The sequence below is a fragment of the Phalangium opilio genome, unplaced genomic scaffold (genome assembly GCF_054372755.1).
Source record: "Phalangium opilio isolate 3A_F unplaced genomic scaffold, DU_Popi_V2 ptg000352l_1, whole genome shotgun sequence".
Taxonomy (NCBI): domain Eukaryota; kingdom Metazoa; phylum Arthropoda; class Arachnida; order Opiliones; family Phalangiidae; genus Phalangium; species Phalangium opilio.
The window spans coordinates 4,075,539-4,099,043 of record NW_028324228.1 but is presented as its reverse complement, the minus strand read 5'-3'; the positions used below and the strand labels follow the sequence as shown (position 1 = coordinate 4,099,043).

At 39.7% G+C, this 23,505-nt stretch overlaps 3 protein-coding genes and 1 long non-coding RNA gene across 4 annotated transcripts in view; 1 reads left to right on the top strand and 3 right to left on the bottom strand.

Moving 5' to 3' along the window:
* The window catches only part of LOC149605076 (uncharacterized), a 51,943-nt gene extending 41,363 nt beyond the window's left edge, over positions 1-10,580 (top strand). The window contains exon 2 of the mRNA XM_089860500.1: positions 10,467-10,580. Within this exon, the coding sequence (XP_089716626.1) occupies positions 10,467-10,580 (114 nt within the window). The remainder of the gene's footprint in view (positions 1-10,466) is intronic.
* Positions 3,852-6,061, bottom strand: LOC149605078 (uncharacterized). The gene is made up of 3 exons (XR_016377074.1): positions 4,660-6,061; positions 4,450-4,540; positions 3,852-4,394 (listed from the first exon to the last, which is right to left on the bottom strand). It is a non-coding gene; the product is annotated as an uncharacterized LOC149605078 (long non-coding RNA).
* LOC149605077 (uncharacterized) lies at positions 6,242-7,031 on the bottom strand. The gene is made up of 2 exons (XM_089860499.1): positions 6,702-7,031; positions 6,242-6,633 (listed from the first exon to the last, which is right to left on the bottom strand). Exons 1-2 carry the CDS (start codon positions 6,942-6,944, stop codon positions 6,286-6,288), a joined length of 591 nt encoding a protein of 196 aa, XP_089716625.1. The 5' UTR covers positions 6,945-7,031; the 3' UTR covers positions 6,242-6,285.
* A 5,428-nt stretch (positions 10,581-16,008) lies between the features above and the next one.
* Positions 16,009-20,128, bottom strand: LOC149605075 (uncharacterized). The gene is made up of 6 exons (XM_089860421.1): positions 20,022-20,128; positions 19,570-19,654; positions 18,979-19,499; positions 16,508-18,597; positions 16,307-16,439; positions 16,009-16,243 (listed from the first exon to the last, which is right to left on the bottom strand). Exons 1-4 carry the CDS (start codon positions 20,126-20,128, stop codon positions 18,216-18,218), a joined length of 1,095 nt encoding a protein of 364 aa, XP_089716547.1. The 3' UTR covers positions 16,009-16,243; positions 16,307-16,439; positions 16,508-18,215.
* Positions 20,129-23,505: the final 3,377 nt, after the last annotated feature.

Here is a 23,505-nt window from a genome sequence, read left to right as displayed (position 1 = left end):
AGTAATAATGTTTAAATAATACTTCGAAAAATCACTTCTAGGTGGCGCTGGCTCCATATTTTTCATGTGAACGATTTTTAGCCACATCGTATGATGTACATCTACGATGAGGCTCTTAGTTTGACCTGTCCTCAAAGATAGCGTTATTCACTCATTAGGGTAAGGTATAGAGGGGTTATCCACTCATTAGGGTAGGTATAGAGGGGCTATTCACACGTACGATGTGGCTACTATTACGAGCCCTTGGGTCGCCTTGTTTTGTAACTAAAGGGATGCGTGTACCTTGTAGGTTTAGTTAGAAGCGAGAAGTCGAAGAAGACGCATCTCTCTCTAAAAACCGAAGAAAAAATTGCTTTTCTATTACTAAATACATTGGACTTTAGATAAAAATTTCGGTTTAAGCGTAAGGTACCGGCTTAATTTCATGGTGCCGATACCCGGGAGTATTTAAAGAAATTTAGATTAATTAGAGTTAATAGGTTATTCGCGAGCGAACTTCTGAAACGCGAGAAAATATATGTTCCAGAAGCGTGTTTAAAAGACTCAAACAATAACAGTGAAAATGGACGATACAGCAAGACTAATTGGAAAATGAGGAAATCTTCGAGGCTCAGTTACAAGAGTATGCACCGCCATAGATGCCGATTTAGGAGCCACGGCAGCGCCAATAAGAAATGTACAATGGATTCAGTACAATTTACAATTAGGTCAGAAATTAACCGCCTTAAAGGAGTTAAATTAAGTTGTCGAAGAGACAATCACTGATACACAAGCATTGCACAATGACCTAGAAGAGAGCGAAAAAGTAAACGAAAAAATTCTGCTCTATCAAGCGAAATGTCAAGATCAAATAGCCCAAATTAAGCAAAGCACCAGTTCGACGCCATCGACCGTTTATAATCCAAGGAGTTCGTTACTATTACCCCTTCAAGTCATCACGAACAATACGGCAGTAAATCAAGGCACCGCGAGTAATCAACCCATGAATCATGCAGCGGTTAAATTGCCAAGAATAAACATCGAAAAGTTTACTGGAGATCACAGTAAATGGCAGGAATTCTGGACACAGTACGAGGTTACAATCCACAACAATCCCAGATGGCAGATTCAGATAAGATGGTTTATCTCAAAAATTATCTGGGTGGTACTGCATTATCAAGCTTAACTGGTATGACGACCACTTTCGAGACGGCTATTAGAGCCCTTATTAATCGGTTCGGAAAACGAGAATATTTAATTCAGGCACACAGAGATAAATTACGCAATTTGGAACCTGGAAAGAAATCCTCAGACGTAAAAGGCCTGCGAAAGTTTTTCGATTCACTGTAACGGTCATGAACCTTCAAGCTTTAGACATAAATACAGACTATTTTGGTGGATTTTTAATACCCACTATCACGGAGTTATTGCCGGAAGACATCGTGCTAAATTATTCGCTGAAAAACAGAAAGGTTAACATCTTATCTATGAACAATCTCATCGAATATCTGCATGAAGTTGAAAGCAGAGAGCAAGCCGCCAGACTTAAGATACTCCCGTCATCACACGAGAAAGACCATAAGAAGACTGAAAACTTTCGAGAATCTTCCATTCACAAATAAAAACAGTCATCATCCACCTTTTCTTTCAACACGGTAGCCAATCCGGCTAGAGAAAACGAGAAATGCATGTTTTGCAAGGAAGATCATAATTTCCGTCAATGTCAAAAATTAACATGGACAGAAAGAAAAGAAATTTTGAAAGGATATTCCTTGTGTTTCGTTTGTCTGACGAAAAATCACAGGGCTAGACACTGTCGAAGAAAGGGAATAAAATGTAAACATTGCGACAAACGCCACAGCGATGTTATTTGCGAAACTGAATATCCGGATGTTGAAGAAAGCCAGCCTGAAGAAAGGGAGGAAGAAACAACCAACAACTCCATGGCAGTTACGCGCCAAAAGAATGACTCTGAGAAGAATAAAATTTATCTTCAAACGGCATGGGTGAAGATCTATCATGAAAATACGGAAACAACCGTCAGATGTCTTATTGACCAAGGCAGTCAGCGCTCTTATGTCACGAGCAAGGTTTCGAAGCAATTAAACCTGCCCGTGGTGGGAAAGGAAACATTGACATCAACTCGTTTGGCGGAATCTCAAACAAAGTCGAGCGATCGAGAGTAAAATTCGCGATAGGAAGCCGTTTCAACACCCACAGAGTCCCTTTAGAAGCCATTGAGTCTCCTCAGACAAGCGGAAAAATACCTGGAATGTCCAGAGAGAAAATAAATAAGATAACCAAAGGTAAAAATTGGGAAATTGCGGACTCCAAACCCGGAGATGACTACTCCAAGAATGAAGAAATATCTGTTCTAGTAGGAGCAGATTACGTTTGGAAGATACTGTCAGGACTGAATATCTAATGATTAAAGGTTTGTTATCGTGGGATTATTTTAACTCTTGCTAAAGCTTATTCCCCGATGGTATTGTATTAAGCAACACTTAAAATTGGCATCAACTTAAGTTGATTAGTCCGAGTTGGTGTGTATATAGGTTCGTATCTTTCATCCACGTATTCCTACAATGTTCATACGATTTTTATCGTAATCTTCAATATTCAATCTACAAATAGAGCCCTTTTAAAAGGAATTTAAGCCGCCCAAAAATTAGCTACACAATTTTAAAGAAAAAATAAAATCGTTCACATTTACCAGTACCAACCCTAGTTTAATAAATATTATTTTGTAATTTAATTAAGATAAAGTTCTGTAGGTTAAGTTTAAAATGAACCTAATGAGTAACTTACTGTAGTTTATTACTAGATTGATTTTATTCATAATAGGAATGCTATTTTATAAACAATGAAAAAAAACCCCGAAATTCTAAATTAGCTGGGGTCATATTATAATGTATATAGTAATACTAATTCTTGTCACTAGAAGGCGGTAAAAAGTAATATGACTGGGTCATCTTGTTTATTAAAAGGGAATATTTTCCCATTCAATCGAATCCCATTGGAACGAATTCCCTTCAACCGAAAATTGCAAGCTATTATATTAGTTTATTTGATTTCGAAGTGGTCTGCGTCCCACCGTGGTCTAGTGGTAAAGCGTCGGATCGTCACGCAGAAAATCTTCGTTCGAATCTCCATCAGGAAGGTGAGTTTACTAAAATCGAATTGTAAGTATAATTCTGTATAATCGATAATAATCGAATTTAATTTCCTTGCAGGTGCTGAATTTAGAAGGCGAATTTATAATTCAGCAGTATAAAGGATATCACAACGAGAAATATAGCATTGTTTGGTTGAGTTACAAATTGTATGTTATAGCTGGGGTATTTTATTTTGGTTTTTTAGGTTAGGTTGGGTTATGTTAGGTTAGGTTTGGTTTGGTTAAGTTAGTAATATTTTATAAATCATTTAACAATGGTACGCCTTTTCCAAAATATTGATGTTTAGATTGACTTCTCAAATAGTATGCCTTTTCCAAAACATTACTGTTATGTTAGGTTAGGTTAAGTTTGTAATATTTTAAAAATCATTTAACAATGTTACGCCTTTTCCAAATATGTTTTGCTTCATTGACTTCTCAAATAATATGCCATTTCCAAAACATTACTGTTGTGTTGGGTTTGGTTTGGTTAGGAGGACGTCTCTTCCTCTTTGGAGCGGTTATACACTTCAAGTAATATCCCTTATGGAATGAAAAAATAAATACATAAAACCATCAAATTCTACTCTATTTGAGTCTTTTTGGGTATGCAATATTGGGTTAATTGGAGTAGGAGAACTCGGAATTGAGTTGAATGAGGATTAGGTAAATGGGAATTGGGTCAAATGGGGGGTAACCTTAATTAGTACCCAAAAAGTTATAAGTGCAATATGACCTTTAATTTTTCTTATATTTACGTACAAAATATAAAAAGTTAAAAACATTAATTGGCGAAAACATTTTTATAACAAGATAACTATAGAGGCTTTTTAGACCAAATTACTGCAATAATTTACCGCCAAATTCGGCTACATTTCGGTCGAATGGGATTCTGTCGAATGGGTATCGGTCGATTAGGTCAGGAGCGTGTAGAACCACGGGAATGTGCTTCCCTAACCGCATTTTTAGATTATAGGAGTTATGCGCACGACCGCGATAACGGCTTAAAATTAAGGGAAATTAAATACTGAATAAGAGAAGTCTTGATAATATTTTTAAACTCATCTGTTAGATGGCAATGATCATTCACGCCATAGTCTTTGATAGTCAGAATTTGAGAGCAGAGGTAGCAATGAGTCGCGCTCTTACTCGCCGCCAATTCAGCGGGTGTTATATCCATAGGGATGTTTTCTTGTAGAGCTTCGCCGATACATTTCGACGGCGTCAGTACTCCTATACGTTACGGGTGCCCTGGGCTCTCCTAGAGATTATCGTTAGAAATTATTTGTTTAAAGATAAGGAATTTGGACACGTACCATTCATTCCAATCACGACGTAGCTGAATCCACAGGCGATGTGTTCCGAGAGTTTGGTAGTTGAGGAAAGAGTCTCGTTATTTGCACAAGTCTGATAACGATTTAATATACTCTCGAAATCAGCGTAAATTATGAATGGACATTATACGTTTGATGATAATGGGTAAGATATACCGAAAGAATTTAAAATCATAAAGTATAGTAATTTACCTTTTGCATCCATTCAAACTTGTCAAAGGATAGAATTGGTTTTTTATGTGGCATTTACTTCGCTGAGGTTTATGAATCTAGCAATGTTTAACATGCTCGGCGTGAACGGTTTTCGCGAATAATCCCGAGAATATATGGAGACATCGTCGACAGATATAGATTTTACCGTCGTGTTTTGTGAAATGTGATAAAAGTCGACTAAGACTTCGAATGAGACAATAATGTTTCTTCTCGCCATCGATTAAAAGTAGAAGGTCAATTTTCCTTTCCTCACTCACCACCTCTTCACTCACGTAGCGCGGAAACACACCGCCCTCCCACGCGAATATGTTAATCGAGAGAATATTTTTCACTTCAAATTTCTTCATTGTAATGGAGTCGAGAGTATAGGGGAAACTTATGTCCGAGCAATTTAGTTCATTTTCATATGGCTTATAGTTGGATACTTGATTCGGGTTTTGAACAGGGGGGTGTAAGTGAGCCATGCATGCCCACTTAAAACACATCATGTCGTTTGATTTGATGTTGAGCACACTACGCCTGACAGTTATTGCTTTCGGGGTGTTTATAAAGGAACCCGCGACTTGATTACGTCTACTTGGAGATATAAAATCCTATCTATCACCCAATTACTCCCCAACTCCTGAAACTCCTCCATCAGAGTTGTAATTTGTTGAATACATTCGCTTATCTGATCTCGAAACCGATCCGCTAATAGAGTCGTCCGCGTTGTGCTTCGGATGAACGGGATGTGTTCAACTTCTGTACCGTCGTCTAATACTTTAGTGTAACGCACTCGAATCAATAGATTCCACTTTATCCCCTTTCTTTTAAACAATTGATCGCTCAAATATTTAATTAAACTGAGGATTAGAGGGGTAATAAAGAGTTCGAAGTCGGTTTGAACATCCGGCGGGGTATATCTAGCGCTAAGAACGGCATCGCCCAGAGCTAACATCTCCTCGGCATTGTAAGAGAATAAATTATCATCGGTGGGCTCTTCTGGAGATGCCACCATCGGATAATCCTCTGACGACGAATCATCAGGTTGGGTAGAGACGTTAGACCTTTGATGTGTATCTGGGAGTGAAGGTTAAGACGAGCTTTACGCGCGAAGCTCCTCCCGCACGTAACACACAAAAATTTGGTATTACAATGCTGTTGGCGGACGTGTCTTTCCAACGCATATTTTCTCTTAAATTGCCTATCACAAATGCGGCATATAATATCGTCATACCCCTTGCATACGTGTTTTGACAGCGCGATTCTACTCTTTACCGCTTATCACAAGTGTTACACAGAAACATTCTAATTTAAAGAAGTACTATAACGTTTAAGGAGGGTGTAACTCAGAGTAAAATAATCATGAATATTTCGGGGTTTATATACAGACTTCTCCTCGAACCACTTGATACTATTGAGATTTTGTCCTCTCTATATTCGGAATAAAAATGTATGCTTAATCGATAAATGGAAGGCAGGGTGAACGTTCTCCTCGATCCACTTGGTACCCGAGATTTCATTCCGTCTTATCTTCGAAATGTATGCTTAGTCGAAAAATGAAAAAGCGAGGGTGAATATATTTTTCTTATCTTTTTATTTCATTTATTATTATTATAAAAACATTTAATGCTCGTCAGGATCAGCCAATATCTGAGCCATAATCTCATCGAGGTTGATTTGTCTTTGTAACGCGTCCGTCTCGATAACGGGCTTCGTCCTCCTTCTCTTTTTTTGTCCATACAACCCTGCAGAGTGAGGTCTTTTCCTCGGGCTGACGGAACCTAATTCTGGTACAAAAGACGGCTCGTTTAAAGTCTCCACATCCTGGATTTCACATGTTGAGGGGGATGGTAGAGATGGCACGGTTGCGGCAGTCGGGGCGTATGGGATGGGTTGGGAGAATGGTAGATCAGATGTTGAAATATCAGGTTGAAGAGAACCCTCCAATATTGGTGGGGCGACCACTGGCACCTTAAATAAGAAAAAAAATAAATACAAAATAAAGGCGGAAATAACATATAGTAGTTTGGGAAAATTACTGTAATGTATTCCTGACTCTTTTTCAGTCCAGTTTTCTTGATGTTTTCTAAATTCGCGTGGTAAGGGAGATCAACCCTTATTTGTCCGGCTGGCTCATCGAGAAAAATTCCGTTGTGCCATGTTTGATGGTATTTCCGAATTATCGTTTCAAATATTTGAAATGCTAAAAGGAAATTAGGGGCTATTAACCCTAACGTCACTGTATAAACGATTCTACAGATGGTAGGCTTGCCTGATTCCATAGTTAATTCCGTATTCACTTTTATAATGATGATACTTTTCGGCGGTCAAGTTAAAATGATACTTCCCATAAATCCGAAACGCTATTTATACTATTTCTATCCACTTAATAAAACACACAAGTTCGAATAAAATTTTTATTTTGAAGATAAATGCACACAACTAAATTTTTTCAGCCATAAATTTAATCTGAAAGCTTTTGAAAGGCAACAATAGTGTGTATTTCTATGGAAAATACAGTTCAAGGGCGGGGGTTCATTTGAAGAACCATTTAATTTAGGACAGCCAAGAGTCTCGGCATTTCCCACGAAGTCATCGATAGATTTCGAAATAAGATCGACTTCTCTAAAATACATTTACAACTAAAATACGAGTTTAATGATAATGATATACGAGGATGATCAGGTACAATAGTGTTGCTCATAAGCTCCGGAACAAGAATGCCCGTTTCCTAAGACTCTCTCATAAAACTTGGGGAAGGTAGTTTGGGGCGCCATAAGCGATTAATAGTGGAACTAACTAGCGGGAGTTTTGAATATATCTTTGTAGGGATACTACAATACTTTCCTTTTTGATTGTTTACAATAATGAGTTAAGATAATATTGATATTACAAGTAAGTTACAATTTGTTTAGTGACATATTTCAGTTATTCAGGTACCGAGCTGGTACGCGTTTTTGTCTCGTGGCTTTTGTGGTAGCTATAGATTCTGAAGGTCTTTCTTCTGTCGTTGGGGATACGACATCCTTGTGCACTTGTCTGATCTGAGGCTGTTGAGGCATGGCGTTATGTTGTGTGTCAAGGTTCGATGTTCGTGGTAACGTCGGGATGTTACTGTTTGATGATGTAGGGACAGTGTTACGCCGAGGTCCGGGTGATGTCCTGACGGGAGGTGGATTTGGTGGAGTCATTGGCGTTAGGTTTTCCTTGAATGCGGAATCCCATATATCGAAGTCCATTTCCGACGATTCTGTGGTTCCAATTTCCATATCGTAAGCAGACCGAGGACGTATTTGGTTTTTGTGATGGCGTATTTCGCCTTGTGGTGTTCTCACGGTATACATGGTTTTTCCGATTATACCGCTAATGGTACCGGCAAACCATTTTTCCCCCTTTCCGAAATTGAAAGTAAAAACGTCGTCGTGAAGTGCGAAGTTTCGGCTCGTGAGAGGTGGCGATTGTCCATTGGAAGTAGGTGGCACGGCTGCATGTTCCTGATAAGTGGGACATGTTGCGGACAGGCGCTCAATATCGCGGTCGATATGTGGCCACCAAAAGTGGGAGCGAGCCATGGTTTTCATCTTCACGGTTCCCTGATGCGAGCCATGTAGTTCCTGCAACATGATGTTACGTTGTTTCTCTGGAATGATGACTCTATTGCCCATTATGAGGATGCCGTGGAATTCCGAAAGTTCCGCACGACGCGTGTGATAAATTTTTAATTCGGACGGAATCATGGAAGGTTGCCAACCGTTCCGTAGGAATTTCTGTAACTTTTGTAGTGTAGCGTCGGTTCGGGTTGCTTCTTCCAGTTGGCTAACGGTGAGTGGTCCGTTTGATGTGACTTCCTGTAACGCGAAGACGTACTCTGCGGGTACTGGAGTTTTTGTGGTGTTGATTGGCAATGTTGAACGGCTGAGGGCATCTGCGTTGCAATACTTAGGTGTAGGGTTCTCCTTCATGAGCTTTTACCCCTATCAGTTGGCCAAGCCCTGGCGTAAAGAGGTCTGAATGTATCCGCAACGCAGCAGCGACTTTCGGATCGGCATTCTGAACAGTGTGTATGTGTTCAGCGTGTTGGTTGATTGAGGGGATGATTTGCAATTCCGAGTACAACCATTTTCGACCGCATAAGTTTGGCTTGTTACCTTGGACAACAAGGATAGGTAGACTGGCCTCTCGTGTTCCAAAGGATACTTGGACGTTTGTCTGGCCTATGATTTGGATCGCATCGCCCGTATATGATTCAAGCGTTCGGGAGAATGGGCGAACATCCTGTTCGCTTCCGATGAGCTTGAAATCCTGTGCGGATATCATCGGGTATCCGGGCCCGTTGTCGAGTTCAAATGTCATTGGTTTACCATTAACGGTCAACGTTATCACCTCCGGAGGGGGAACAGTCTCGTCAGGCGATGGAGCTGTGTCGACATTGTGTATGGTATGCGATGTAGGTGAAGGAGGCTCAAGCGCCACTCTAATGTGATATACGTCTACATCATACTCGTAAGTGCCACGGGCTCGAGATTGCCATGGTATAAGGTTACATCATATTCATCGAGTTCCACGGGCTCGGAATTTCCGTCGGGTGCGATGTCACCTATATGATTCGATCTCGGTGGACGATATCTTGATTGATGAGGGTAGTTTTTGTTCATAGGAAGAAATGGATTTAGACACGCTCTCGCTAGATGGCCTGTACGATTGCATCGTCCGCATATAGCAGTAATATAGGGACATTCCGAACCCCTGTGGTTGTCGTTTTTACATCGAAGACGACAACTGAAGTCTGGAATAGGTTTAGCATCTCTCGGGTTGCTTTGTGGTGTTCTCAGGTTCGTGCGAGGTTTGTCATTGTGAAGGACGTTGCCGTTGCCGTTGTTATTCCGGTAAGATCGTCCTTGTTGCCTATCTTCGTTTTGCCCTTGTTGTTCCCGAGGATGATGCACATGTGCAACCTTAAGGTTAACCTCTTCATTTTTCATTTCACCAAGGCTGCGCTTGGCATTATCCATGGCTACGAGAAGTGTGGTGGCTCGTGCCAGCGTAACCATTTTCTTTTCCTCCTCTTCGGCTATGAGTTTTTGTTGCATCGCGTCATTATTGATGCCAAAATGATTTTGTCAACAATCATTTCATCTGGTTTGAGATTGAAGAGCCGATATGTAGGTTTCCACTGATTCACCTTGTTGGCGGTTACGGCGATGGAAACGAAGGCGTGCTATGCATCGTAGAGGTGTGGGGTTGAAATGTTTGTTTAATGCAGCTACCAAGTCCTCATAGGACTTCGCGCTGATTTTATCCGGCCGAAGTCTATTTCGAAGAAGCGTGTAAGTTTCGGGGCTTAAAATTGTTTGTAAGACCGCCTTTTTTGTATCGGTGTCCTCGATCTTATTCGCCTTATAATATGCGTCTAATCGTTCGGAATACTGCTCCCATGATTCCTGTTCGTTATCGAATATGTTTAATTTACCGATGATGCCTGCCGTTGCCATGTCTATATGCGGCGATTTCCGATATAGCTCCTTTGTAGTTGAATGTTGGTTGGGCGATTTCCCAAGTGTTGCTGGTTGAGTGGGACGATATTTCCACGTTCTGGGCTCGGTGTAAACTTGTTAGGCCCGTTGTCAAGTACTGAGCTTAGTCGATACCAAAGTTGCTCATTTGTTGTGACCAAGGCCCGTTTATCGCGTATGGGTCGAGCGTACTTTTATCGTAAAGCGCGTAAGGATAAATGGTACCCGGCGAAATATCCGTGATGTTCGTGATGTATAGGCCGTTTATATACGAAAATTAGTCCCCGAAAGTCGAGGGGGAAACCACTAAGAAAATTTTGTACACCTGATTTCAGATTTCAAATGACTTCAATTGAACTATCAAAGACTTCATTCGACTTCAAAGACTTCACTAACTGTATTTGATTTCAGATGACTTCAATAAAATTCATAAAGACTTCAAGGGACTGCAATAAAATTTATAAAGACTTCAAGGGACTTCAATATAATTTATAAAGACTTCAAGTGACTTCAATACAATTTATAAAGACTTCAAGTGACTTCAATACAATTTATGAAGATTTCAAGTGACTTCAATATAATTTAGAGACTTCAAGTGACTTCATTACATTTTATAGACTTCAAGTGACTTCATTACATTTTATAGACTTCAAGTGACTTCAATAGAATTTGTTAAGACTTCTAGTGACTTCAATAGAATTTATAGACTAAAGCCGATTTCTATTTTTTTCTCAAGACTTCATTAAATTGTAATAATTAAAAAATATCTATGTACTTCGCTATTAAGTACTAAGGTGCAGAGCAACCGAAAGCAATTATCTATGCAGAATTATATCAAGAATTAATTTACTATAAGAATGCCTAAGTCACTAGATTTTACGCTTCTACTCTTACGCCGGTGTTAGTGGACAAGTAAGCCCACCCCTTTCGTGTCCCTCATTGCTCTGCGCTTTCCTATTGGATCCCGCGGGGATAGGTCATTGACGCGATTGACGTATTCCGAATAGAGAAAGAAAACGTCTAGCAAAGTAAGCAGAAAATGGAGGCTGCCAGCGGTGCTGAAACGGTTAGGGAATGGTTTTTAATTGCCATTAACAAGTTAGTTATAGGTTTTGAACCTAACTTAATGGATTTTGAATACTTGTCTCTACGTGAAAATCGTTCGTTCTATAATTGTTTCTAAATCGAATCAAGTGTACTATACTTATGATTTCGTGAGTTCCAAAAACCAAACCAAGGCTTAACGAGAAGGTAAAAGAGATAGATGGTGGAAAACATAGAATAAGATAAAATATTAAGTCCCGCCTTCTTTTCCAGCCTCCCCCCACCCATGAGGGAGGATTGTCGACTATCACCCGCGCACCGGACGCCTTTTTAGGCCTTCTTATAGTAAATTCCTTCTTGATTATATGGCGCAGATACAAGCCCGGATAGTATACTGATCCATTTGATCGTCGCTTATGTCTCAAGAATTCTGCGACGTTTCACGCGGGAAAATATGATCACGTGATCGGCCGCTATTTACGGAAAGAAGTTTTTGTCGTGGCATAGCTAACTCAATCACGCCAGTGAGCGCTTGGGCAGTAGTTTTTGCAAGGGGTCGGTCATTCATGAAATCCCGTACGCTACCCGCGAAATCCAACTTAAAAAATCTCATAAAAAATCCGAAATCAATAAAGAAATAACAAAACAGTAAAGAAATCACAAAATCAGTCGAGAAATCACAAAAACAGTAAAGATACCACAAAATCAACAAAGAAATCACAAAATCAGTAACGAAATCGCGAAATCCATTACACAATTCACGAAATCCAAACTCAAAAGAAATCACAAAATCCAACGAAATCAATTGAAATATCCCAAAATCTGCCGAAATCATGGAAAAAACCCGAGGAAATCACGGGAAAAATTGCAAAATCCGTTGGATTTTATCGAATTTTGAAATCAATTGAATTCCGACGAAATCAAACGAAATCCGAAGAAATCAAATTGGATTTCGAAATCCCGTACACTTTTCCAAAACGTCCGACCCCTCAGGTTTTTGAAACTGATTATCGTCTGATTCATACTCGAATTCATAGTTCAGAGAACTAGAAGACACAATTTTTGAATTGGCTGCTTGTATGCTGTATTTCGAAGGTTCCCAATTTAGTTAAATAGTAGTTTAAATTAAGCCAATTAAACTTCGCCACAAACAAAAATATATCGTTTTTACGAATATTCTTTGAAAACGGAATGATTAGCAGCCGACAATAAGTCCAAAAAGGAAAAAATTCTGGGGAAGAGTGTCTGGCACAAGAGTCTGGTAGCATTGCACCTCCGAAAACGGCCGAAAATTGAGGGATCAAGACCAGGCCCCCCCCTGTTTGACTGGAAAATTTATAGGACATTGTCCACTGTAGTGTTCAGAAATAGTATCACATCTCCATAGTCAAGCTATCAAAACTTCCAAAATTTTATTGGTCAAACTGTCCAGTGACCCCCTTAGTTTTTAACAAAATTATGGCACATTTTAAAATTCCAGTGTCCTGTGCTTATTTCCGGCCCTGATCAAGACTATTGAAAATAAAATTTGAAGAAAAGAAATTTCCACTTATGAAAGACGGAATTTCAATAGACTTCAAGGGATTTTTCTACCACTTCATTTGACTTCAAGAGATTTCCAACGGACTTCGTATGACTTCTAAGAGACTTCAAGAGATTTCCGAGAGACTTCAAGAGATTTCCAAGAGACTTCAAGAGATTTCCAAGAGACTTCAAGAGATTTCCAAGAGACTTCAAGAGATTTCCAAGAGACTTCAAGAGATTTCCAAGAGACTTCAAGAGATTTCCAAGAGACTTCAAGAGATTTCAAAGGACTTCGTATGACTTCCGTTGACTTCAGAGAGACTTCAAGAGATTTCAAAGGGATTTCGTATGACTTCAAGAGACTTCCGAGAGACTTCGACTGACTTCAAGCGATTTCCAAGGGACTTCGCATGACTTCAAGGGACTTCGCATGACTTCAAGGGATTCTCTAGGGACTTCCTAAGACTTCCGAAATTTCAACTAAACTTTGCGATTTATAGAGACTTCAAAAACAATTTATGGACTTCAATTGTGATTTCAAAAATTTTGTACACCTGATTTCACAAGTGGTTTCCCCCTCGGCGAAAGTTCGTAGTTCAGTCACCGTGTCTGATGAATTGCGATTCTTGTTCCGAGCCGACGGTCGTCTAAGCCTCGTCCGCGTGGTCGTATAGATGATCTCGTCCAAAAAGTTCTGTTAAAACGATATTTTTAAGTTAATTGCGTTGGTGTTGAGATCCCATCTCCGTCGCCATTTGCTGTGTGCGTGAGTTAAATAATAAATACATTTACAACTAAAATACGAGTTTAATGATAATGATATACGAGGATGATCAGGTGCAAAAGTAGTGTTGCTCATAAGCTTGGGGAAGGTAGTTTGGGGCGCCATAAGCGGTTAATAGTGGAACTAACTAGCGGGAGTTTTGAATATATCTTTGTAGGGATACTACACTACAATAGCCCTCTTATAATGCTGATAAAGTCCTTGAATTCGTATTCCCCATCATCCCAACTGAGAGCGCAAATATTCCGTGAAACCCAACCATTTAATCGGCGGTCCTTCAAGCTGAGTTCACCATATGAGAATGGAGGCTTGAAAACAAACGTGCCGTTTTCGCCTGTTTCAACTATATAGTACGCTAATTCTTTTATTACGTATTCGTTATTAGCCCGTAGAAAATTCACTTCTAAAACACATCTCCTTAGAATAGGGTTAACCATGTTACTTCAGGGGGGAGGCGATCGAATATCAGACAGTTTATTGATCGGTATATTACCACTTTTTAAGAAATTAAAAAAATTAGGGCAAGTTCCGGCCTTACAAAGAAATTCTCCTATACTTACATATTTCGAATCCGTTTAAAGACCACGAGAGAATGAATATAACCCGAAACTTTTCACTCCTTTTATACCTTGTTAAGAATTAATACAAAATGTCGAAGTTCTCCCATTGATCCTTATGTTGACTGATCACTTGAAATCGACGGTAGAAATCTGCCGTCAGGGTGATAACACCATGTTATTTCTACGGGATTTCTACACCCCGTTCACCCTGTCTATCGAAATTCGACGGAAGACAATATATCCCTACCCGTACTTAGACCTCCGACTCGCGGCATAAAATGCCTCTGAAAAAGCCGTCGGGGTGATAGCCCCATGTTATTCCTATGGGAGGTTTCACCATGGAAGAAGAAGTAGAAGGAATAGAAATGAGGTGTGCGATTCACACCCCACGAGAAGTCGGCCATACCCAGGTGGGGGTGAAAAAAAGGGGTACCGTGCTAAAATATTTGTGACGCAGCATGGCTAAAGAACTGTATGGCGCCCTCTTTCCTTAGGAAAAGAAATCCATTTTCATAATTACGTCATGAACAGCTGATTGCGTGATAATTGTCCAAATCTTCGAAAGTTTTACTTTAAGTTATCAACTTACGTTATGGATTTAATTTCAAAAGATCATAATTATTATAAAAACAAAAATAAAAAAAATTTCAAAGGCAAAGCGGCGTGCTATTGAAACAGGTAAAATCTATTCTTAAGCCTTGCCTTATTTTTCTTAATATATTGATTTACTTTTTAGGTATTGGTTTTAATAAACAATTTTTAAAACCAAATTTACGAGAAATACTTGCTAATGCATCTAACTTGCATAAGGTAACATACATCGGAAGACCGAAATTGGTTATTGTAAGTATATAGTTGAAGGAACATATCTGTGGACATCAACAAGTTATGGTCTGGTTGTTCTAAGTTTTAGGCATGTTGGTTATGTTTTGTCTAACATAATTAAATTATAACAGTGTTTGGGCGTTAATTTTGTTACTTTTCAAAATTACAGGATACTTTGGAAGAAATAAAGAAATTTAAAATTACTGATATATCAGAAAATGCAATTGACCAATTATCAGTTTTTTCTGATGAAATTGGACTTTTAGATAAGAAAGATTTTAATAAAAATAGACACGAACTCTTACATAACAAAGAGTTTAAACAAGAAATAAGCAAATCATTCACACCCTTAGCAACGTTTAAGGAACTCAATCAAAATGACCAAAACGTTGTTACAACAGTGTTCTGTCAGCGCCTCTTCAATGAAATTCAATCGAACTACTTGGAAGCAGAAACAAAAAAACCTAGTATTGGTTCACAAAAGGCAAGCAAGTTTAGTTTAGAAGAGGATCCGAAGAAACGGTTGATATCCATCCATCAAATAGCTGGCTACGCTTTAAACAAATTATTTGGATTTTATGAGTGCCCAACTTTCTCGGCAAACTGCCTTGTAAATAAAAGCCAAGCCAAGGAAGAGTTTCACAAATGGACAATGAAACAAGACAGGGGTGGATCCCTTTTCCTGACAAATGAAGCATTTTCCTTTTTTAAGAAAGCATGTGATATTATTATGCCATTTGCAAATCCCAATCAATTTAAAAACTAATGAACTAAGGAAATCTTTGATTATCGGGGATCTTCAAAAAAATAATTCTTTAAATGAAATTTGGGACAATTTATGGGGAACCGAAGATGAAAATTCTCAAAGTGCCAAACTGAAGTGTTTTAACATAATAATTAATTGTCATTTAAAGGGGCTAACCAGACAGATTAAAAATGAATTCCAAATTGCCAAGAAAAACGGCTTAATTAGTAGTGGAATTAGAAAAGAACTAAAAGTTCTAACTCAAAATAAACCAAAAAATTCCAAAGAAAATTAAAAAAATGTTTATTTTAAGATGAAATTAACTGATTACGAACAGTTATTCTCCTTTTAACTCGCTTTTCTTTTGTACAATTTCCATTTTTAGTTTTTGTCATTAAAGACTTCATCAGTTTTATCCTCTTTGTTGACTGTCCATATTGAAGAACGGTCGGGTTTTCACCGGAGCCACAAGACCCTCTTTGCCTACTAAAATAGTTCTCGAGCAAATCTTGGTTTAATTTCGCAGTTAAAACAAATGGAGCTCCTTTCTTGAGCAAAAACTTGACAATTTCAATAGTAGAGTATACTTAAATGAGAAAATTATATAAAGGTTATTCAATGTTAACTAGTTATATTGAAATATTCTTACCAGTAATTCTTATGCCCTCTAGCGTCTCTCTGCTAAGAAGCATTTTAGACTTATCAACACCTTCTTCAACAACCATTTCATCTACCTCTCGCTCCCATTCGTCTAAATAGCCCAGGAAATCAGTTACGAGCCACTGAAATTAATAATATTAAGATTTAAATCAAACACCATTTATATATTTGAATAATTTTTCTCATATACCTCAAACCTCCAATCATTTAAACTCTTAAACGGTGCTAAAGCTGGTTTCCTCTTTGTATGGAAAGATAATGTATTTGAAACATTTAGGATATCAAAAAACTGGTCAAAATATCGCAGAAATTTTACTGTCTCAGACGCTACATCTCCCACCAATTCCTCTACTGCATTGGCTGTGGTAGAGCTTAGAATTTGGGTAGCGAACTTGACTTTCATACAACTGTATGCATTTGGGAAAATGTGATTGTACGTGAGCTTTGGTGCTAAACGTAGGAGCGAAGTCGAATCAATTTTGTAGGTGTCACTTATATGTTTCCATAAAATAAATTTCCCATTTTTTTGTAAATATCTAATTGGTCTAAAGGAGCCATCTTTTTGTTTCTTCAGTTTTCCACTATTGTTTAGGCCATTTTTCGCTGTCTTAACATTGTGGCATACATCAGAGACAAAAAATAGAGGCTCGTTGTTACTGAAAGGATTTGTTGTACGGTATCCAGTTGCGTGATTGTTTAGTTTTTGATCCACTGACGTACAAATTTTAATCAATTTCTGATTTGAAGCGGCTTTGTCACAAACCAATGCGAGAATTTTAAATCCCGCGCCTTGTAAATTCTCCACTGCTTCCCAAATTATGGAGTAAAGATCATCTGCATTTAAATTTCCACAAGGAAAAAAGGCGTATGGGTACTTAAAATTTGATGTTATTCCTCTGACCAAGGATTATTTAAAATGTCTAAGGATAAAACGCAGAGAAAGAAATATCGAAGGTAGATGTTCCAAACGGTACCTAGCGGGCACAATCGGCAAACCGGAAAGCCAATATTTTGAAGCGTCAACACGTGACCGGGTTCTTGAAAGTTTTTTCTCTCTCGTCTGCTCTAGCCGATGTACTCAAACAAGACCTTGGCCTTTCCTATTAAACTAAATTAGTGTAACCTCGCCTCATATTTTCTTGAACTGAATGTTTGCTTTAATCTATTATTAAAATTAAATTATGAATTTTAGGAACTAACCTCATTCTTGAATCTGGAACTAAATGTTCTTAACGACCGTTAACAATTCGAAATAGAACTATAGAGCTTTCAAAAACTGTCTCTCTTTCGTCTATGCTTTCGCGATAATAAGATAGGTGGCGCCATATCGGTTTTTCTTTTCCGTTTGACGCACCAAAACAGTAGGTGGAGAAGAGGGGGATGGGTTAAAATTTCGGAACAACTAGAGAACATTCCCTTACTATAGAGATCTGTGTGTGCGCTTTATCCTTAGACATTTTAAATAATCCTTGCTCTGACCATCAGCTGAAGTACATGGTTGGCCAAGGTAACACCTCCATCAGCTGAGCCGTCAATTTGTTTTTCCATTTCAAATATTTTATTTCTAAATTCATTTAGATTCGTGACTCCAATTAGCTCCCCTGTATTATGTCGAAACTCATATCTTGTTTAATTTGAATTTCATCAATTATTAAACTAAAGTATTTCTGGTGGTCTTCTACGTTTTCAATGTCAATTTTCTTTCTCATTTCCAAGAGAACGTCATCGCTAAAACCACTTTTGGAGTTTAAATCAATCGAGTAGTTATATAAAGTTCTTTGTGTAGGCAATACTAAAGCTTGGCGCATGGCCTCATAAGTGCTAGAAGATCGAGCTTTAATCGAGAGACACCACTGAATAATGGCTGGATGCCATTTCCTCGGCCTTGTTTTTTTCGTTTAAATTAATTTTAATTGTTCCCGCATCAGTAGTTTTTTAAACACTGAATTACTCTCAAAGGGATTTTTTAAAATTATATCTTCAAACACAGTACTTTCTTCTTCTGTCATGAAAATTCCGTTATTTTTGAAGCTCTGTTTAATTTTTAATTTTAATATTTCAATCTTTTTCATTAGGGCTTTATTTTTTTTATTTACGACTACAATTTTTTCTTTGGCCTGTTCTTCAGTCATGTATCGTATGTTCATTTGTTTTTGCACACCTATTTTCTCTCGTCGTTTTCTGTTTTGTAAGATTTTCTTCTTTGTTTGGCAAAAATGGCAGAGCCTTGTGTATTTTCCAACAAATAATTTTAGGCATTGTACCGACCGAATCGATTGACTGGTGAAACATACATATGAAGACTTTAAATATTTGTCTTTAAAATGTAAATTTAATTCTCCAAGAATGCCATTGCACGTTTTCCATTTTTCAATCTCAAAGAAAATGTTTATCAAACTATTTAGAGACAAAATGGGGTTGTTGAAATGCACAGAACTTGAAGAAAATATTTCATGATCCAGAGAAATTATTGTATAACAAAAAAAAATTCTTGGTTGTAGACTCTGGGATATTTCGATATATAAATTATTATCTCCACTTTTTTTAAATCTTAAACATTTAAAAACCAGCCCATGGGATTTAGATTGTTTCATTATTTCGACAACCCACTCGAATGTATCTGAATGATTGAGCCAATATTCTAAAAATTCTTTGACCAACTTTTTTAGAGGGTGTAATAACGTTGTGGCATGGGTTGTGGTATGCTCATTTGTAACGGCTACTGCAGCACAAGCTTGGGATGTATTAAAAGTTTCAGAACTTTCGTTTATGATGAATGGTGATTCGAAATCTTGAAGTTCTTCAGTCACGACAGAAGTTGAAGCTATAACCCGGAGCGTGCTACTAATTCCATTAAAGGTTGGTGGCACTGGAGCCTGTTGTTCTGTAGTTACTACATGAGTTTTAGCCTCGGTACTTTTAATATTTTCATTAACGATGAATGGTGTAGCTGTAGCCGGTTCAGTATCTTCATTTATGTTGAATGATGATTTTTCAATAATTCCATTATAGATGGGTGGTGATACGGAAGACTGTAGTTGGATAGAAACTTCATTAGGTGAGGCTGTATTTTGCGGTCTTACAATATGTTCCTTGACAATGAATGGTGATATGCAAGCTTGTAGTTCTGTTGTAACTTCATTTGGGTTCGGTGGTGAGCCAAATACCTGGGGTTGTTCAATCTATTATGTAATATAGTGTGTATTAAATCTCTGATAAATAATTGAAATATGGGCTAGGATAAAATATTACGTGCTCAGTTTCCTCATGGGATTTGGATGTTCTGCCGTTGGCCCTTTCCCGCCAACAAAATGTTTCGAGCACACATAGTGATGTGCTTTAACATCATAGTGTGTTGTTATATCTACTCTATTTATAGCTGTAATCCAAAGCAAACACTGTTCGAGGTTTTTGAAAGGTTTTGGTACAGGATAGTATTTTATTCCGTCACCTAGCGATTTATTTGAGTTATCATAGCTTTTGCAGGATTTATAAACACAATACCTTCCCATTTTATAAACTTTATAGCTTAATTAGAGTAAAAACAGTTAAAGCCAAGGTTCTGGCATGGTTGTGTGGCAAGCGCGCAACCGAAAAGGCTTAACACAAATATTTTAGTTATCTAGATGGCCGCATCATGGTGCTATGAAGCTAGTTTGTAGTCACGTGTCAATTTTACCTCGCTGCGACCTTCATATTTTTACCCGCCCAATTCACGAGTTGGCATCAAAATGTGGGTAGAACTTCGATTCTCAATTCTATTCCTTGCTTCTTCTTCCATGGTTTCACCCCCGTTATTGTGAACTGTCATATTTACATTACTACCCGGGTGGGGGACTACCGGGTGGCGACCTTTTTCTTGCCCCCTTACTCGTGGGATTCTTATGGATTCTGATTTAAATACCAATTTAAAAACTACTAAAGCTACTAACACTACAGTGCAGGAGTCTGCTCTTGGCAGAACCCTCACTGATACCACAAAGTTAGGGCCTGGATCCAGCGATACGCGCTCCAATTTATCGGTGCATGTGACTGGCTCCACTCAGCCCCCCAAAGCTTCGAAACGTACCGAGCGAAGCCGGCTTAAACGGCAGATTGGTCGGCAAAAGGCTAAACCGGGTTCTGAAGCGGTCTCCACCCCTGTCGGGGGTGCGGCGACACGCGACAACCCGACGAAGAGACCGAGAGTGGAGGACTCGACTCCTTCGCCCGGCAATTCGCAGGCGGCGACCAAAAAGACTATAGGGATGCCGCCAGCTCAGAAAAGATGGCCATTGTCAAAAATGGATATCCGACTGCGGTCATCACGGAGGAAGATGTGTGCCCAATCCAGAAGGTGATTCTAGGGTCGCTGGATGGGATACCTTCGGGGAGCCGTCTACCGCGCCTTGGGAATTTCAGCCTGATTGCCGGGGCCCTAACGTACTCCTGCGAAGATGCGTTTACTGGGCAGTGGTTGAAGGAAAACATATCCTACTCGGTGGTGGGGGATGCGGTGCTTTCAGTGATGAGAGCTAGCGAACTCCCTAAGCCGCTTAAGGTGATGTTCCGAACCAGGGACCACATTACAAAGGAATCGGCGTAGCTGTTCCGGCGCCTGAAGATCCTTAACAGTGGCTTTGCCACTAAACGTTGGAAATGTATCCGGACGTACGTGGATCGTGCCGTACGATACTGGGTACTGTCCATAGATGGTTCCTCTTTGGATGCCATTGAGAACGTCGGTTTTGTGGGCTTTACTGGAGTGCATAAGGGAACTTTCATGCTGCTACAGCCCACGGAATCTCTTCAACTGCTGCAGCTGAGTCTGGAGGATGGGACCAGCGAGCTGGGAGCTCTGGCTGTAGAGCTCGCCGGTGTCGCTTTAGTCACAGAGGGAGAGGGAGGGGCTCATTCGGAAGATTTATCTTCCATAGATGACTCCACCCTACTGGTAGAATCGGATGCGACCCTTCGGGGTCCAGACGATGAGAGTTCTAGTGATCCTGACGGGGGGAGGATCTTGGGACTGGGAGCTTGCCTGTCAGGGGGGGAGGTGCTACTAGCCCTCTCGGGACTGATGAGGTGTAGCCAGGTCCCTTCTGAACCCCTCTCTTAGGGAACATGGGGACGCTACGTGCAATTCAAATCAATTTGCATCATAGTAAGGCGGCTTCCGCAGTACTCTGTAGGAGGTTTGCTATAGAGGGTCTTGATGTGGCCCTCATACAAGAACCGTGGATTTGCCATGGCAAAATCCTTGGTCTCGACACAGCGGGGCGGCTCTTTTATGACCACACTGCTGTTAGGCCTAGGGCGTGTATTTTGGTACGGAAGGACATTTGAGGTGATCAATTTGGTCGATCAATGTGAGAAGGGAGGGGATGAACTTTTCATTGGCTGCGACACCAATGCTCATCATGTCACGTGGGGCAGTTCTGACTGCAACAGGAGATGTGATCATCTACTGGAATATCTAGTTGGTTCTAAACTCTATATTCTTAATCAAAACAATGAGCCTACTTTTGTTACCTCTAACAGAAGGGAGGTCATTGACCTTACTTTAGCCACGGAAAACATTGCGTCTTCTGTGTCTAATTGGCATGTATCAAATGAGCCGTCTCTGTCGGATCATAGGCATATTTGCTTCACTGTTGCGACTACTTCTGTCCCGATGGGGACGGAGATACGCAACCCAAAACGGACTAATTGGGCCGGCTATAGGGAGGACTTACCCCTACGCTACGCGGATGGTCTTACCCCTAAGCTAACTTCAGCTAAGGATCTTGAGAGGGCAGCTGGTGTCCTACAGTGCTCTATTATTGAATCCTATCACCGAAACTGCCCACTTAAGACCGCAAACCACTCGAGGCTTGTTCCTTGGTGGAATGCGGATCTTAGTCGGTTACGGAAGTGTACTCGAAGGATTTTTAATAAAGCCAAGCGTACGAAAGAATGGGCTAGTATAACCCCATACTATACTTAATACCCACAACAAGGTCATTAGGGCTGCCAAGAGGGACTCTTGGAGGACAATCTGTGAGCAAGTCTCTAGTGTCCCGGTTACTGCAAAGGTCACTGTTTACCTTCTTTCTTTTCTCGATAATTAATATGATTTGTTATTTTACAATGTTCCATAAAATAATACGCGATTCACAATTAAAATAACTATGTGGTTACACTTAAAATAGCTCGTGACTAACTAAATTTTAAAATTAAAATAAAATCCTTAACGAGTTTAGCAGTTCTTAGTTTCGATATCGCTGCGGTGTGATGATGGGACGTCCCCTGCGTGTTCTTAACTGGGAGGAAGGTTCCTCAGGTCGTGGGTGATCGGGTGGTGTGATAGTGGCCGTCGTTGAAAGTCGTGCTGGAGTCGGATGGCTGTCCATGGCAGTGTCAAAGCCGGACCGAATTCGGTGATGTATATGGAAATCGTTAGTTGGAAGGTCAACTGCTATTGGAATTTCTACGTTGTCCTGTATTCCGTGTCTCTGTACTTCCCGCTGTACTTCGTCCTGAGGTGAAGTCTGTTCTGTTAGGGCTTGGTCGTCATTTGGTAGTGGTATGGATACTGCCGTTGCTATGGTCTGATGATGGTGGTTTGGCTGGTTGGGTGTCTGTAGGTTTGGGTTTGATGGTAAGAATTTAGGTTTGGTTCGAGCGTAAAAGATTCGTGTGTTAGTAGGGATAGTTTTAGTGAGTGGTGGGGTTGGCAGGGAACTCGTTGTTGTAGGTTTCGTCATTGTAGTATTGGAATCGCTATAATCCTGACGTAGATGGGTTCTAGTGTGCCGAAGTGTTTGTCCTGTGGCGGTTCGAATTTGATATGATCGTGGCTCCGGTCCTCTTGTTATTACCTTAGCTGGTAGCCATTGTCCTTTTCCAGCCCAATAATAGACTAGTTGATTGGTTTGTAGGTCAGGTAGTGGTACTGTATGTCTGGTGTTGAAATTCTCTACCATTCCGTGTTGTTGTTTAGCGATGGAATTCTTGGCCCTCTGGACGGGATAGAACGGTTTCAGACTGTTATTGGTAGTTGTTAAGGTTGTCCTTAGTCTTCGCCCCATGCTTAATTCAGCGGGAGACGGTCGGTTGGTCTTGGGTGTCGTTCTGTATTCCAACAGTACCGTTTCTAAATCCTTGCCGCTCTGTTTGGCCTTGATGATGGAATTTTTAATGGTTTGTATCGTCCTCTCTGTGAGCCCG